Consider the following 16,056-nt stretch of genomic DNA (forward strand, 5'->3'; position numbering starts at 1 on the left):
GGATCTGGACCTGGAATGGGATCTGGACCTGGAATGGGATCTGGGACAGGACCTGGAGTGGGCCCCGGATCTGGAGCGGGATCTGGGACAGGACCTGGAATGGGATCTGGAACTGGATTAGGACCTGGAATGGGATCTGGATCAGGAATGGGATCTGGCCCTGGACCTGGAATGGAATCTGGACCTGGAATGGGATCTGGAACTGGATCTGGGACAGAACCTGGATATGGAACCTGGACCTGGGATGGGATCTGGAATGGGACCCGGATCTGGAATGGGATCTGGGACAGGACCCAGATCTGGAATGGGATCTGGAATGGGACCTGGACCTGGAATGGGATCTGGAACTGGATCCGGGCCAGGACCTGGACTGGAATCCCAAGGGAAAATCCGGAGGTGGGACAGAACTGGGGCAGGACCAGCCGGACAATTCCAAGTTTATCCGTACGGACGCAAGGCCGGGAAGAATCCCTGGATCATCCCCATGGAGACACAGGTGGGGTCACCCCTTCCCACCCCCCAGATCCCGAGGATTTCCGGAATTCCAGAGCGGGATCAGGAGCCAAAAGCTTTATTTAAAAATGGGTCTCTGTACAGGCTGGGAATTTTGGGAATGGATCCCGGATCCATCGGGAAGCAGCCGGAAGTGCGGGATCGGCTCCGGCCGGATCCCAGGATGTCACAGTCGGATCCCATCCCAAATTCCGGCCGCTTTCCCACTTTTTTTGCCCCTGTGTTCAGGAAGTCACCAGTGTTCCCAAGGAAGAAAGTGCAGGAAGACTTTTCCCATGGATTGGGATCCCCTGGGGTATTGCTGAGCGAAGCCGGGAATTCCCAGGAATTCCGGGAATTCTGGGATTCAGAGGAGGTGTCCCAGGGACTTGGAGCTGGGAATTCCCAGGAATTCCGGGAATTCTGGGATTCAGAGGAGGCGGACGAGGCGTCCCAGGGTCTCGGAGCTGGGAATTCCCAGGAATTCCGGGAATTCTGGGATTCAGAGGAGGCGGACGAGGCGTCCCAGGGTCTCGGCCACCTTGATCCGCACGGCCGGAACGGGATCCTTCAGGAGCAGCTTCAGGGCTGGAATGGCAGAGCAGGGATCAGGATCGGGATCGGGATCGGGATCGGGATCAGGATCGGGATCGGGATCAGGACTGGGAGCAGGGCCAGGATCGAGATCAGGATCAGAGTCGGGATCGGGAACTGGGATCGGGGTCAGGATCAGAATTGGGATTGGGATCGGGATTGGGATCAGGATCAGGATCAGGATCAGGATTGGGATCAGGGTCAGGACTGGGATCAAGACTGGGATCAGGATCGGGATCAGGGTCGGGATCAGGATAAAGATTGGGATTGGGGTCAGGATCAGGATCAAGGTCAGGATTGGGATTGGGATGAGAACCAAGATTTGGATCAGGATCAGGGTCAGGATCGGGATTGGGTCCAGGATTGGGACTGAGATCAGGATTGGGATCAGGACCAGGATCAGGGTCAGGATCGGGATTGGGATTGGGATCAGGGTCAGGATCGGGATTGGGATCAGGATCAGGATCAGGGTCAGGATCGGGATTGGGATCAGGATCGGGATTGGGATCAGGATCAGGGTCAGGATCGGGATTGGGATCAGGATCAGGATCGGGATTGGGATCAGGATCAGGGTCAGGATCGGGATTGGGATTGGGATCGGGATCGGGATCAGGATCAGGATCGGGATTGGGATTGGGATCAGGATCAGGACTGAGATCAGGATTGGGATCAGGATCAGGATCAGGGTCAGGATCGGGATTGGGATCAGGATCAGGGTCAGGATCGGGATTGGGTTCAGGATCAGGATCAGATTCAGGAATTCGGATTTTTTGGGGGGATTATTCCCAGCCCTTAATTTTAATTTTTTTGGGATCATCCTGAGCCTTCACTTTTAATTTAATTTATTTTGGGATCATCCCAAACATTTAATTTTAATTTTTTTTTTGGATCACCCCGAGCCTTTCCTTTTCATTTTTTTGGGATCACCCCAAACGTTTATTTCCAGTTTCAGGTTTTTTTTGGGATCATCCCAAATTTTCACCCCCTGGCTCCTTTCCCTGTCAATCACCAAACCCTGCCTTAGGAAGGGAACAAAATCCTCTTTTTTTTTTTCTTTTTTTAAGGGAAAAAAAACGGAAAACCACAAAAATTCCCCAAATCCATCGGGACTGGAATTTTTGGGATGGGGGCCCCTTTGATCCTGGGAATTTGGGGCTGGATTTGGAATAAATCCCTTTTAAATAAATCGGGATTTTCCCAACAAAACCTCTCCCAAACCCTCCCGGGAGCTGGGATCCCATCCAGGTTTGTTTGGGGTTTGTTTTTATTTTTTTCCCCCCCAATTTTTTTTTCCCCTCATTTTTTCCCAAATCCCTCAGGATTTTCCCCTCATTTTTGGGGAAATTCGAGCCTGCCCGCCCCCTCCAGATCCCAAAAAATTCCAGGAATTCCGAGCAAATTCCGGCTCCCCCCATTTTTTTTCTCCTCGGAGCCGAAGGAAAAGCGACTTTTTCCCTTTTTTTTTAGAGTTTTTTTGGGTTTTTTTTTTTTTTTTTGTGGTTTTTCCTTTTTTTTTTTTTTTTTTTTTTTTTTTTGGAAAGCTCCGGAATTTTCCGGGCTCGATTCCATGGGATGAGGTCAGAGAAATAAAAAAGGGGAAAAAAAAAAAAAAAAAAAAAAATCCCTGAAATCCAGGAAAATGACTTCATCCCTTCCGAGGGATCCAGGAGGGCCCTTCCCGGGAGGTTCGGGTCCTTCCGGACACCAAATCCTGGAATTTTCACCCCAAAATCCCCCCCCCCCCCCCCCCCCCCCAAAAAAAAAATTCCCCCCTCCCACCCCCAAAAAAATGAGGGGCTTGGCACTGAAAATGGGAATTTTTTTTTTTCCCTCCTAAAAATGTGGGATTTTCGCCAAAAAAAAAAGAAAGTTAAGAGCCTAAAAATGGGAATTTTTTTCCCCCCTAAAAACGGGACTTTTTCCCTAAAATTGGGAATTCTTTTCCCCCCTAAAAATGGGATTTTTTTTCCCATTTTTTCTCTAAAATTTCGATTTTTTTTTTTTCCATAAAAATGAGGGTTTTGCCCTAAAAAAATGTGGGGTTCCCCCCCCCCCCCCCAAAAAAAAGTTTACAACATAAAAATTGGATTTTTTTTTCCCTAAAATTGCAATATTTTTTTTTTCCCCCTAAAAAAATGAGGAATTTGGCCTTAAAATCTCTTGGACTTTTCCCCAAAAAACTGAAGCTTGGATTTAATTTTTTTCCCCAGAGATGTGGGTTTTTTTTTTTCCTTAAAAATAAGATTTTTTTTTTTCCCCCTAAAACTGAGGATTATTTTGCTCTAAAAAAATGGGGATTTCTCCCCAAAATCTGAAGTTTGGATCCCAAAAATGGGATTTTTTTCCTCCAAAATGGGATTTTTTTTTTTTTCCTTAAAAATGAAATTTTGCCCTAAAAATGAGGAACTTGGCCCTAAAGAATTGGAGTTTAGATCCTAAAAATTGAATTTTTTTTTCTCCTTAAAAAAGAGGATTTTTGGCCCTAGAAATGTGGGATTTTCTCCTAAAATGAATTTTAGATCCCAAAAATCGTTTTATTTTCCTAAAAAAATGGGATTTTTTTTTCTTTAAAAATGGGACCTGTTTTTCCTTAAAAATGGGAATTTTTTTTCTTCAAAATAGGAATTTTTTTTTTCCTTTAAAAATTGGATTTTTCCCCTAAAAAATGGAATTATTTTTTCCTTAAAAATAAGATTTCTTTTCCTATAAATGAGGATTTTTTAACCCCCTGAAAAATGTGGAATTTTCCCCAAAAATTGCTGTTTGGATCCTAGAAATAGCAAATTTTCCCCCCAAATGGGATTTTTTTTCCCCAAAATGGGATTTTTTTCCCCTAAAAATGTGGGATTTTCCCCAAAAACAAATGTTTAGACCCCAAAAATGGGAATTTTTTTTCCCTAAAAATGGGATGTATTTTTTTCCTTAAAAAATGGGAAATTTTTTTCCCTAAAACTTCTTTTAATCTTAAAATTTGGATTTTCTTCCCTAAAAGTGAGGATATTTTTTTTGCCCTTAAAATGTGGAATTTTTTTCCCAAAAAATTTAAGTTTAGGTCCTAAAAATGTTTTGGGTTTTTTTTTCTTAAAAAAATGGGATTTTTTTTCCCTAAAAATGAGGAATTTGGCCCTAAAAATGTGAGATTTTCTCCAAAGTTGAAGTTGAATTCCTACAAAATTGTAGAGTTTTTTTTCCTCCCTAAAAACCGGGAATTCAGGAATTTTGGGAATTTCGGGAATTTCGGGAATTTTCACTCACCAGAGATGAGCTCGTCCAGGTCCACCTGCTCTCCTTGCTCCTCGTCCATGTGGAGCACCAGGAATCCTGCAGGGAATTCCGGGATCAGGGATTGGGATGGGAATATTCCCAAAAAAAAAAAAAAAAAAACAAAAAAAAAACCACCAACCCCAAATGATCCCCCCCCCCCCCCAAAAAAAACCATCCCCCCAAAAAAATCCCAAAACTGAACAAAACCAACTCAAAACGTCCCAGAGTTGATGTCACCTCCTGGTGACCAAAGCCACCACCGTGACCCCAAAGAGGTGACAGGACCAGGGGACAAATTTTGGGGTCACCAGAGACCCCAAAATGCCCCCAGACCACCCCAAAATTCCCTAAAACCCACCCCAAATCCAAACCAAAAATCCCTTGGGGACCCCCAGGGTTGACGTGACCCTTTGGTGACAAAAGCCACCGCGGTGTCCCTGTCCCCTGTCCCCCCTCCCTGTGTCCGTGCGTCCCCCGTGTCCCCTGTCCGTGTGTCCTCACCCTGTCCCTGTGTCCCTGTGTCCCTGTCCCCTGTCCCCATTCCTGTCCCCTGTCCGTGTGTCCTCACCCTGTCCCTGTGTCCCTGTGTCCCTGTGTCCCTGTGTCCCTGTGTCCCTGTGTCCCTGTCCTTGTGTGTCCCCGTGTCCCCCTGTCCCCATCCCCATCCCCTGTCCCCTGTAGGGGGACATCCTCCATCCCCATCCCCATTCCCATCCCCTGTCCCCGTCCCCCTGTCCCTGTCCCCATCCCTGTCCCCTGTCCCCTGTCCCTGTCCCCTGTCCCTGTCCCCATGTCCCTGTCCCTGTCCCTGTCCCTGTCCCTGTCCCCATCCCTGTCCCTGTCCCTGTCCCCTGTCCCTGTCCCCTGTCCCTGTCCCCATCCCTGTCCCCTGTCCCTGTCCCCTGTCCCTGTCCCCATCCCTGTCCCCTGTCCCTGTCCCTGTCCCCATCCCTGTCCCTGTCCCTGTCCCTGTCCCCATCCCTGTCCCCTGTCCCCATCCCTGTCCCCTGTCCCTGTCCCTGTCCCTGTCCCCATCCCCGTCCCCGTCCCTGTCCCATGTCCCTGTCCCTGTCCCTGTCCCTGTCCCCTGTCCCCATCCCTGTCCCATGTCCCTGTCCCTGTCCCTGTCCCTGTCCCTGTCCCCATCCCCGTCCCCGTCCCTGTCCCATGTCCCTGTCCCTGTCCCTGTCCCTGTCCCTGTCCCCTGTCCCCATCCCTGTCCCATGTCCCTGTCCCTGTCCCTGTCCCTGTCCCTGTCCCCGTCCCCGTCCCCGTCCCCGTCCCTGTCCCCGTCCCTGTCCCCGTCCCCATCCCTGTCCCATGTCCCTGTCCCCTGTCCCATGTCCCTGTCCCTGTCCCTGTCCCTGTCCCCTGTCCCCATCCCTGTCCCCTGTCCCCGTCCCCTGTCCCCATCCCTGTCCCCTGTCCCCATCCCCCTGTCCCCTGTCCCTGTCCCTGTCCCCTGTCCCCATCCCTGTCCCCGTCCCCGTCCCCGTCCCCGTCCCCGTCCCTGTCCCCGTCCCTCACCGATGAACATGGCCGCTGCCGCCCTCAGCTCCCTCCAGGGGCTCTTGAAGTAGAAGAGGTTGGTGGAGAGGAGGCGGCTCAGCAGGGAGGGATGGCTGCGCATCTGTGGGGACAGGGAGGGGACACTGAGGGGACAGGGAGGGGACAGGGAGGGGACACTGAGGGGACAGGGAGGGGACAGGGAGGGGACAGAGAGGGGACAGAGAGGGGACAGGGAGGGGACAGAGAGAGGGGACAGGGAGGGGACAGGGAGGGGACACGGAGGGGACAGGGAGGGGACAGGGAGGGGACAGGGAGGGGACAGAGAGAGGGGACAGGGAGGGGACAGAGAGAGGGGACAGAGAGGGGACAGAGAGAGGGGACAGAGAGGGGACAGGGAGGGGACAGAGAGAGGGGACAGGGAGGGGACAGAGAGAGGGGACAGAGAGAGGGGACAGAGAGGGGACAGGGAGGGGACACTGAGGGGACAGGGAGGGGACAGAGAGGGGACAGGGAGGGGACAGAGAGAGGGGACAGGGAGGGGACAGGGAGGGGACACTGAGGGGACAGAGAGAGGGGACAGGGAGGGGACAGAGAGGGGACAGAGAGGGGACAGAGAGGGGACACTGAGGGGATATTGAGGGGATATTGAGGGGACACTGAGGGGACATTGACGATGTTGGGGACACTTCGGGTACATTGGGGGCACTGAGGGAGATTCCTACATCCCAATATCCCAATATCCCAACATCCCAATATCCCAATATCCCAATGTGCCAACATCCCAATATCCCAACATCCCAATATCCCAATATCCCAACATCCCAATATCCCAACATCCCAATATCCCAATATCCCAATATCCCAACATCCCAATATCCCAATATCCCAATGTGCCAACATCCCAATATCCCAATATCCCAACATCCCAATATCCCAATATCCCAACATCCCAATATCCCAATATCCCAATATCCCAATGTGCCAACATCCCAATATCCCAATGTGCCAACGTCCCAATATCCCAATATCCCAACATCCCAATATTCCAACATCCCAATATCCCAACATCTCAATATCCCAATATCCCAATATCCCAATGTCCCAATATCCCATTATCCCAACATCCCAGTATCCCAGTATCGCAGTATCCCAGTATCCCAATATCCCATTGTCCCAACATCCCAACATCCCATGATCCCAACATCCCACTATCCCAATGTCCCAATCTCCCATGATCCCAATATCCCAACATCCCAATGTCCCAATATCCCGGTATCTCCATATCCCGATATCCCGGTGCCGTTCCCACCAGGAATTTGCAGACGTCGTTGAGGAATTCCCCGTAGTGCAGCCCCCGCTCTTCCCGCAGGTGATTCCCGAACATTTCCCGGAGCTCCTCGCAGCCCAGGCTGGGCCCGCACATCCGCAGGGCGAACTTGCACGCCTGGAAAAACCCGGAATGTCGGGAATTCCGCACGGGGGAGTCCCCCGAATCCTCCAGGAATTCCGCATGAGGGAATTCCCCAAATGCCTGGGAATTCCACACGGGCGAATCCCCCGAATCCCTGGGAATTCTGCACTGGGGAATCCCCCGAATCCCTGGGAATTCCACATGAGGGAATCCCCCGAATTCCCTGGGAATTCCCGGCATTCCCACCTTGACCACGTCCGGCTGCGGGTCCTGCAGGTGCAGCAGGAGCGTCACGAGCCCGTTCAGGATCTGCTCCGAGAAAACCTCGGAGTCGGAGCGGCCGAAACGGGAAAGATTCCCGAAAAGGACGATGGAGGAGCGCCGGAGGTCGGGGTGCTCCTGGGAAAACGGGGAAAAGTGGGAATCACGGCGGGAAAATCCCACTGATGGCGTCCCGTGATCCAGAAATCCCATCCTGGCTTCCCAAAATCCCATCCTGGGATCCCAAAATCCCATGCCGTTATCCCAAAATCCCACCCCCTGATCCCATCCTCCCCATCCCAGAATTCCCTCCATTCCCATCCCACTTTTCCCACCACTCCCATCCTGTTGTCCTCCAAGACTGGGGCACAATCCCAAAGGGACAATTCCAGTGGGGAAATCCCAATGGGAAAAATCCCAAAGGCAAAATCCCAGTGGGAAAATCCCGATGGGAAAACTCCAGTGCGACGATCCGAGTGGGAAAATTCCAGTGGGAGAATTCCAGTGGGACAATTCCAATGGGGAAATTCCATTCGGACAACCCCAGCGGGAGAATTCCAGTGGGGAAATCCCAATGGGATGATTCCAGCGGGAAAATTCCAACGGTACAATCCCAACGGGAAAATCCCAAAGGCAAAATTCCAGTGGAAAAATCCCAGTGGGAAAATCCAAGGGGTACAATTCCAATGGGCCAATTCCAGTGGGAGAATTCCAATGGGACGATCCCAGTGGGAAAATCCCAATGGGAGAAATTCCAGTGGGAGAATTCTAACGGAACAATTCCAATCAGGAAATTCCAATGGAAAAATTCCAGTGGGAAAATCCCAATAGGGGAAATTCCAATGGGGCAATTATAATGGGATGATCCCAATGGGAAAATCCCAATGGGAAAAATCCCAATGGGAAAAATCCCAACTGACCGATCCCAGTGGGACCCCCAGCCCAGCACAGGAGCATGGACAACGATCCCGGAGAAATCCCAACCCAAGGGGGAAAAATTCGGGAATTCTGGGATGGGCACATCCCAAACCCATTCCCGACTCCGGGAATTCCGGGATTTCTCCTCACGCTGTCGAAGAAGGGCCGGATGCGGATGGCGACGTGGAGGAGCATGGATTGCACATCCCGCTCTTCCAGGTGATCCAGGATTTTGGAGAGGCTGGACATGGCCTCCAGAGCCAGGAGATTTTTGGGATCGTCCTTGTCGTCCATCCCGGCGACCATGGAGGCCAGGAGCTGCGAGCCGTGCCTCCGGATCTGCAGGAAAAAAAAAAAATGGGATAACAGCCGGGAAAAACGGGATATGGACAACCGGGAGGGGGATGGGGGAGGGGGAATCGATCCCGGAGAAAATCGGGATTGGCGGGATCCAGGGTGGGAATTTGGGATCCGCTCCTCTTCCCAAAAAAAAAAAAAAAAAAAAAAAAGAGGGATGGGGGAAGAGGGAATGAATGAAAATTGGGATTTTTGGGAATATTGCCCCGGAATTTGGGGCAAACGAGGATTTGGTGGGACCGTGGGTGGGAAAAATGGGAATGGGAAAAGTGAATTGGAAATGGGATTAGGAAAATTGGATTTCAGGGGAAAGTGGGGATTCTGGGAGTGGGAAAAAATAGGAATTCTAGGAAATCTGGGAATTATGGGAAAAGCATGAATGGGAAAAATGGGAATGGAATGGGAACAGGAATAGGAACTGGAATTTGGAAATGGGAATTCTGGGAATTCTGGGCATTCTGGGAATTCTGGGAATGGGCCTTGGGAAGCAGGGCAGGAAGAGGCCAAGAATTCCCGGGAGAAGCTGGGAAAAGGGGCCAGTCTCAGCTGGAATTCTGGCGACTCCGAGACCCCTGGGAAACGTTCCCGGGAATCCATGGAAAACGGGGCTGGGGAAGAATCCCCCTGCTGGGAAAAGCTCCGGGATTCCCAGAATTCCCAGGAACGGCTCTGGAGAACTTCCTGGGATTTTATTTTATTTTTTTTTATTATTATTTTTTTTTAGGATCCGGAGCCTCCAGGTTCTTCCTGCCCATCCCGCAAAACCTCATCCCGATTTTTTTTGGGTGAATCCCAACCCTTTCCGGTGTCCTGCGCCCTTCCCGCCAAATCCCAAATCCCGGGAGTTGCTCCCACCTTTTCCGGGGATCCCGAGGCCACATTCCCGAGCCCCCGGAGCGCCAAGACCCGCACCAGGAGGCAGGAATCCTTTTCCAGAGCCGTCAGCGCATCCAGGAGCGGCTCCAGCAGGATCAGGTCGTTCACCACGTTGTGGTTGAGGAGCTGGAGAAGGGGGAAAAACAAAAAACAAAACTTTGGGATACGCCAGGAAAAACATCTGGGATCAATGAGGGAGGAGATGGAATTCCCGGGAAGAGCCGCGGTTGGAGCCGCTCCGGGATAATCCAGGGAAAAGTCAGCCCTGGGTGGGATTTGGGGGGAGATGGAATGGCAAAGGAGGAAAATTTGGGAATTTTGGGATAGACCGGGGTCTGGAGAGGAGCTCTGGGCCTGGAATTTCTCCCCATCCCACGGATTTGATGGAATTCGCTTTTCCTTCCCCTCAGACCCGGTGGGAATTTTAAACCCTCCGAGATCCAAACACTCTCTGGATTCAGGGATGGGCTCCGGGAGTTGTTGGGAATTTGTGATGCTGGATGGACGGATGGATCCATGGGTGGGACTGAAGGATGGACGGATGGATGGATGGATCAGATCCATGGATGGATGGATGGATGGATGGATGGATGGATGGATGGATCCATGGATGGATGGATGGATGATGGATGGATCAGATCCATGGATGGATGGATCCATGGATGGATCCATGGATGGATAATGGATGGATGGATGGATGGATGATGGATGGATCCATGGATCCATGGATGGATGGATGGATGATGGATGGATCCATGGATGGATGGATGGATGGATGGACCGATCCATGGATGGAGAGATCCATGGATGGAGAGATCCATGGATGGATGATGGATGGATCCATGGATGGATGGATGGATGGATGGACCGATCCATGGATGGACTGATCCATGGATGGATGATGGATGGATCCATGGATGGATGGATGGATGGATGGACCGATCCATGGATGGACTGATCCATGGATGGATGATGGATGGATCCATGGATGGACTGATCCATGGATGGATGGATGGATGGATGGACTGATCCATGGATGGAGAGATCCATGGATGGATGATGGATGGATCCATGGATGGATGGATGGATGGATGGATGGACTGATCCATGGATGGAGAGATCCATGGATGGATGATGGATGGATCCATGGATGGATGGATGGATGGATGGATGGACTGATCCATGGATGGAGAGATCCATGGATGGATGATGGATGGATCCATGGATGGATGGATGGATCCATGGATGGACCGATCCATGGATGGACTGATCCATGGATGGATGATGGATGGATCCATGGATGGATGGATCCATGAATGGATGGATGGATGGATGGATGATGGATGGACTGATCCATGGATGGATGGATGGATGGATGGACTGATCCATGGATGGAGAGATCCATGGATGGATGATGGATGGATCCATGGATGGACAGATCCACGGACAGACAGATCCACGGACAGACGGACTCCTGGATCCATGGAGGGACATCAGCCGACCATTCCCAGATTTCCCGGCTCACCTCAGCCAGGAATGCCGTGCTGGTGATTCTCTGGCACTCGAAGACGTTTCCCAAAACCGGGATGAGGCTGCGGACGATCGGCGGCAGCCGGGGCCCGCAGAGCCGAGCCATCGCCCTGCGTGGGAACAGCAATCGGAATTCTGGGAATCACGGAAATCCCGGGAATCCCGGAAATCCCAGGAATCCCTTTCCCCAGGCAGGACAACACCCAGCATGGAAAACCGGGATAGACCCACAGAGAAGGAGCTGGAGAATCCCGGATACCAGATCCGGGTTTTCTTTGGGATGCGTCGCTCTGGAATTCTTGGGAGATTCCCCAAAAACAGGAAAATCCCAATCCCAACCTGGGATCCCATGGAAGTGGGGAGGGAATGGGGAAGGGAATGAGGCCCAGCCACAGGAATGTCAGGAAACTGGGAATTCCGCAGTGGGATCAATGACACTGGGAATTCCAAATTGGGACTGGAGACACTGGGAATTCCATAGTGGGATCAGTGGCACTGGGAACTCCAAACTGGGATTGGAGATAATGGGAATTCCACAGTGGGATCAATGGCACTGGGAATTCCAGAATGGGATTGGAGACACTGGGAATCCCATTTTGGCATCAGAGACACTGAGAATTCCACATTGGAATCAACAACTCTGGGAATTCCATATTGGGATCGGAGATAGCAGGAACTCCAGAGTGGGATCAGAGGCACCAAGAATTCCACAGGAAATTGGAGACACTGGGAATTCCATACTGGGATCAAAGATTCCAGGAATTCTGCTATGGGATCAACAACTTTGGGAATTCCATTTTGGGATTGGAGACTCTGGGAATTCCACAGGAAATTGGAGACACTGGGAATTCTGCTGTGGGACCAATGGCGCTGGAATTCCACAGTGGGATCAGAGACACCAAGAATCACATTTAGGGATCACTAACTCTGGGAATTCCATATTGGAATTGGAGGCTCTGGGAATTCCACAGTGGGATCAGAGACTCTGGGAATTCCACAGTGACACTGGAAACACCAGGAATCCCATTTTTGGATCAGAGACTCTGGGAATTCCACACTGGGGTCGAAGACACCAGAAATTCCACACTGGGATTAGAGACTCTGGGAATTCTGCTATGGGATCAACAACTCTGGGAATTCCATACTGGGATTAGAGACTCTGGGAATTCTGCTGTGGGATCCACGACACCGGGAATCCCATTTTGGCATCAACAACTCTGGGAATTCCACGTTGGGACGGAAGACACCAAAATTCCAAGCGGGAACAACTTCATCCACCCCACCACATTCCCAGGAGGACAATTATCCCACCCCACCCAAAAATCCCAGAATTCCCCGGGAAGCATTCCCAGAATTCCCTACCCGGCCAGGAGAGCGATTCCATCGTGGTGCCGCTCAGGAATTTCCATCAACTCCCAGCCTCCGGAATTTCCCACATCCCGCACGACATCGTCGTTCCCGGCCCGCACCAGCATCACCTGCAGCGTCTCCACGGCACAGCTGGAAAATTTGGGATCGGGATTGGGATTGGGATCAGGATTGGGTCTGGGATTTGATTTGGGATTAGGATTGGGATCAGGATTTGGTCTGGGATTTGATTTGGGATCAGGATTGGGATGGGATCTGCAACTGGATTATGGATCTGGGATTTGGTTTGGGATTGAATCTGGGACTGGGTTTGGGATTGAGTTTGGGATTGGACTCGGGATTGAGTTTGGGATTGGATTCGGGATTGGATTTGGGATTGGGAGTTGGATTCGGGACTGGATTCAGGATTTGGTTTACGATTGGATCTGGAATTGGATTTGTGATTGGATTAGGGATTGGATTGGGGGTTGGATTCGGGACTGGATTCAGGATTTGGGTTTGGGATTGGATTCAGGACTGGATTTGGGATTGAGTTTGGAATTGAATCTAGGAATGGGTTTGGGATTGAATCTGGGACTGGATCTGGGATTGGATTTGGGATCGGGTTTGGGATTGGGACTGGGTTTGGGACTGGGTTTGAGATTGGATTCAGGACTGGATTGGGGATTGAATCCAGGAGTGGATTTGGGATTGGATTCAAGACTGGATTTGGGATTGAATCCAGGATTGGATTTGGGATTGGATTCAGGACTGGATTTGGCACTGGTTCCGGCTCCATCCCGAGGGAATTCCGTGCCCGGGCACATGGGGAATGCCAGAGACAAAAAAGCGGGAAGTGGAAAAACTCCGGAGCTACTGGAAGGAATTTTTCTTTTTTTTTTTTTCATGGAATGAACGATTTATGGGGCTGGGATTGCTTCGCCTCTGAGCAACATCTGGAAAAGATCCCAGCTGTTATCCCGTCAAAACACCGGGAAGGGGAGCCAGGGATAAATCCCGGCTGTCGGAACGGGGATCCCACACACGAAGGAAATCTGGGATTTGGGATTTGGAGCTGCTGTCCCAGATTTTCCCATTGGGATTTGTGGGGTGGGACAATCCCAAGGATTCCAAGACAGCCGGGGGATGCCTCTGGAATACTGGAAATTCGGGAATAACGATGGAAGACTGATCCCGAACATTGGAATTGCCCTGGGTAATATTCCCTGGGATCTGGAGAATCCTTGGATTCATGGCTGGAAGGGATGGGACGATCCCAGAGGTCTTCCAACCTCTGCCATTCCATGATTCCATAAGAACCAAAGGATCCAGCATCCCATGGGAAAAAAAAAAAAAAAAAAAAAGGAAGGGGCACAAAGGTGAATTCCCGATGGAAAATCCAGGAGTTTTCCAAAAAATTTCCCCAGAGGAGCTGGAAAGATCCTGGTGAAGCTTTCCCTGTTTTCCCAGGGAAAAGTGGGACAAGGAACAGGAAGGGCAAAATTCCAGGAAAAAAAACAAACCAAACCAAAAGAAAACAAAACAACCCGGAGCACCGGAGAGGCCCCCGGGTTTTCCTGGAATTAATTAGTGACTAATTAAGGAAGGCTTGGGAAATCCGGGAATGCGGGAATGGGGTGGGAATAGAGGGGATTTAAGGATGATCCCATTCCCATGGATCCCCTGTTATCCCGGGATGGGACAATTCCAGGGATGGGGCATCGCAAATTTCCTTGGAATTCTCTCTGTCATTCCTCCTTTTTTTTTTTTTTTTTTTTGGGAATCTGCTTCAACATCCCAACCCCGCTCTGGATCCTCCATCCCATTCCTGCTTCCCAAATTCCCAATCCCAGTCTTGGATCCAAAGCCTTGGTTCCCATCCCATCCCATTATCCCATTATCCCATCCCATCCCATTATCCCATCCCATCCCATTATCCCATCCCATTATCCCATTATCCCATCCCATTATCCCATCCCATTATCCCATTATCCCATCCCATTATCCCATCCCATCCCATCCCATCCCATTATCCCATCCCATTATCCCATCCCATTATCCCATCCCATCCCATCCCATCCCATCCCATCCCATTATCCCATCCCATTATCCCATCCCATCCCATCCCATCCCGTGGGTCCTGTCTAATTATCCCATAAATCCCATCCCATTTTCCCATCCATCCTATTACCCCATTATCCCATAAATCCCATTATCCCATAAATCCCATAAATCCATAAACCTCATAAATCCTATCCATTCTATTATCCCATAAATCCCATTATCCCATAAATGCCGTTATCCCATAATCCCATCCCATTGTCCCATCCATTCTATTATCCCATTATCCCATAAATCCCGTAAATCCATAAACCTCATAAATCCCATCCATTCTATTATCCCATAAATCCCATCCCATCCCATCCCATTATCCCATCCCATAAATCCCTTAAATCCCTTTTCCATGCCGTCAATCCCATTCCCATCCCTGCCTCATTCCCATTCCATCCCTGTTCCCATCCCATCCCATGAATCCCATAAACCCCACCAATCCCATTCCTACCAATCCCATTCCCGCCCCATCCCCTCCATCCCATAAATCCCATTATCCAATAAATTCCATAAATCCCGTCCCATAAATCCCATTATCCCCCTATCCCATAAATCCCATTATCCCCTTATCCCATAAATCCCATTATAACCTTATCCCATAAATTCCATAAATCCCTTCCCATAAATCCCATAAATCCCATTATCCCATAAATTCCATAAATCCCATAAATCCCATTATCCCATAAATTCCATAAATCCCATTATCCCATAAATTCCATAAATCCCATCCCATAAATCCCATTATCCCATCCCATTCCATCTTGTTGCATCAATAAATCCCATAAATCCCATTCCATGATTCCATCATTCCCATCAATCCCCTGCTACACCATCCCGTTATTCCATTATCCCCTAAACCCCATCCCAATCCCATGGAGCCCATCCCATGATCCCAGTATCCCATGGATCCCCATCAATCCCATAAATCCCACCCCACTATCCCATCAATCCCTTCCCTGCAATCCCACAAATCCCATCAACCCCACAAATCCCATCCCATTATCCTCATTTTCCCCCTCCAATCCTCCTTTTCCCTACAGAATTCCCACAGAATCCAATCCCACTGAATCCAATCCCAAGGGAATTCCCACAAAATCCAATCCCCACGGAATTCCCACCAAACCCAATCCCACAAAACCCAATCCCCACAGAATTCCCACAAAATCCAATCCCACAAAATCCAATCCCCACGGAATTCCCACCAAACCCAATCCCACAGAACCCAATCCCCAAGGAATTCCCACAAAACCCAATCCCCACGGAATTCCCATAAAATCCAATCCCACAGAATCCAATCCCCACGGAATTCCCACAAAATCCAATCCCACAAAAGCCAATCCCCACGGAATTCCCACCAAACCAAATCCCACAAAACCCAATCCCCA

The 16,056-nt window shown here is 50.3% G+C and overlaps 1 protein-coding gene across 1 annotated transcript in view; it reads right to left on the minus strand.

Moving 5' to 3' along the window:
- Nucleotides 1-555: 555 nt before the first annotated feature.
- Nucleotides 556-16,056, minus strand: part of MROH1 (maestro heat like repeat family member 1) — an 84,241-nt gene continuing 68,740 nt past the window's right edge. The window contains exons 28-36 of the mRNA XM_062515153.1: nt 12,575-12,712; nt 11,208-11,322; nt 9,662-9,808; nt 8,600-8,788; nt 7,517-7,669; nt 7,169-7,303; nt 5,878-5,980; nt 4,342-4,407; nt 556-1,080 (exon numbers count right to left, since the gene is read on the minus strand). Coding sequence (XP_062371137.1) covers nt 995-1,080; nt 4,342-4,407; nt 5,878-5,980; nt 7,169-7,303; nt 7,517-7,669; nt 8,600-8,788; nt 9,662-9,808; nt 11,208-11,322; nt 12,575-12,712 — 1,132 coding nt within the window. The 3' untranslated portion in view covers nt 556-994. The remainder of the gene's footprint in view (nt 1,081-4,341; nt 4,408-5,877; nt 5,981-7,168; nt 7,304-7,516; nt 7,670-8,599; nt 8,789-9,661; nt 9,809-11,207; nt 11,323-12,574; nt 12,713-16,056) is intronic.

The sequence above is a fragment of the Cinclus cinclus genome, chromosome 1 (assembly GCF_963662255.1).
Source record: "Cinclus cinclus chromosome 1, bCinCin1.1, whole genome shotgun sequence".
NCBI classification, from domain to species: domain Eukaryota; kingdom Metazoa; phylum Chordata; class Aves; order Passeriformes; family Cinclidae; genus Cinclus; species Cinclus cinclus.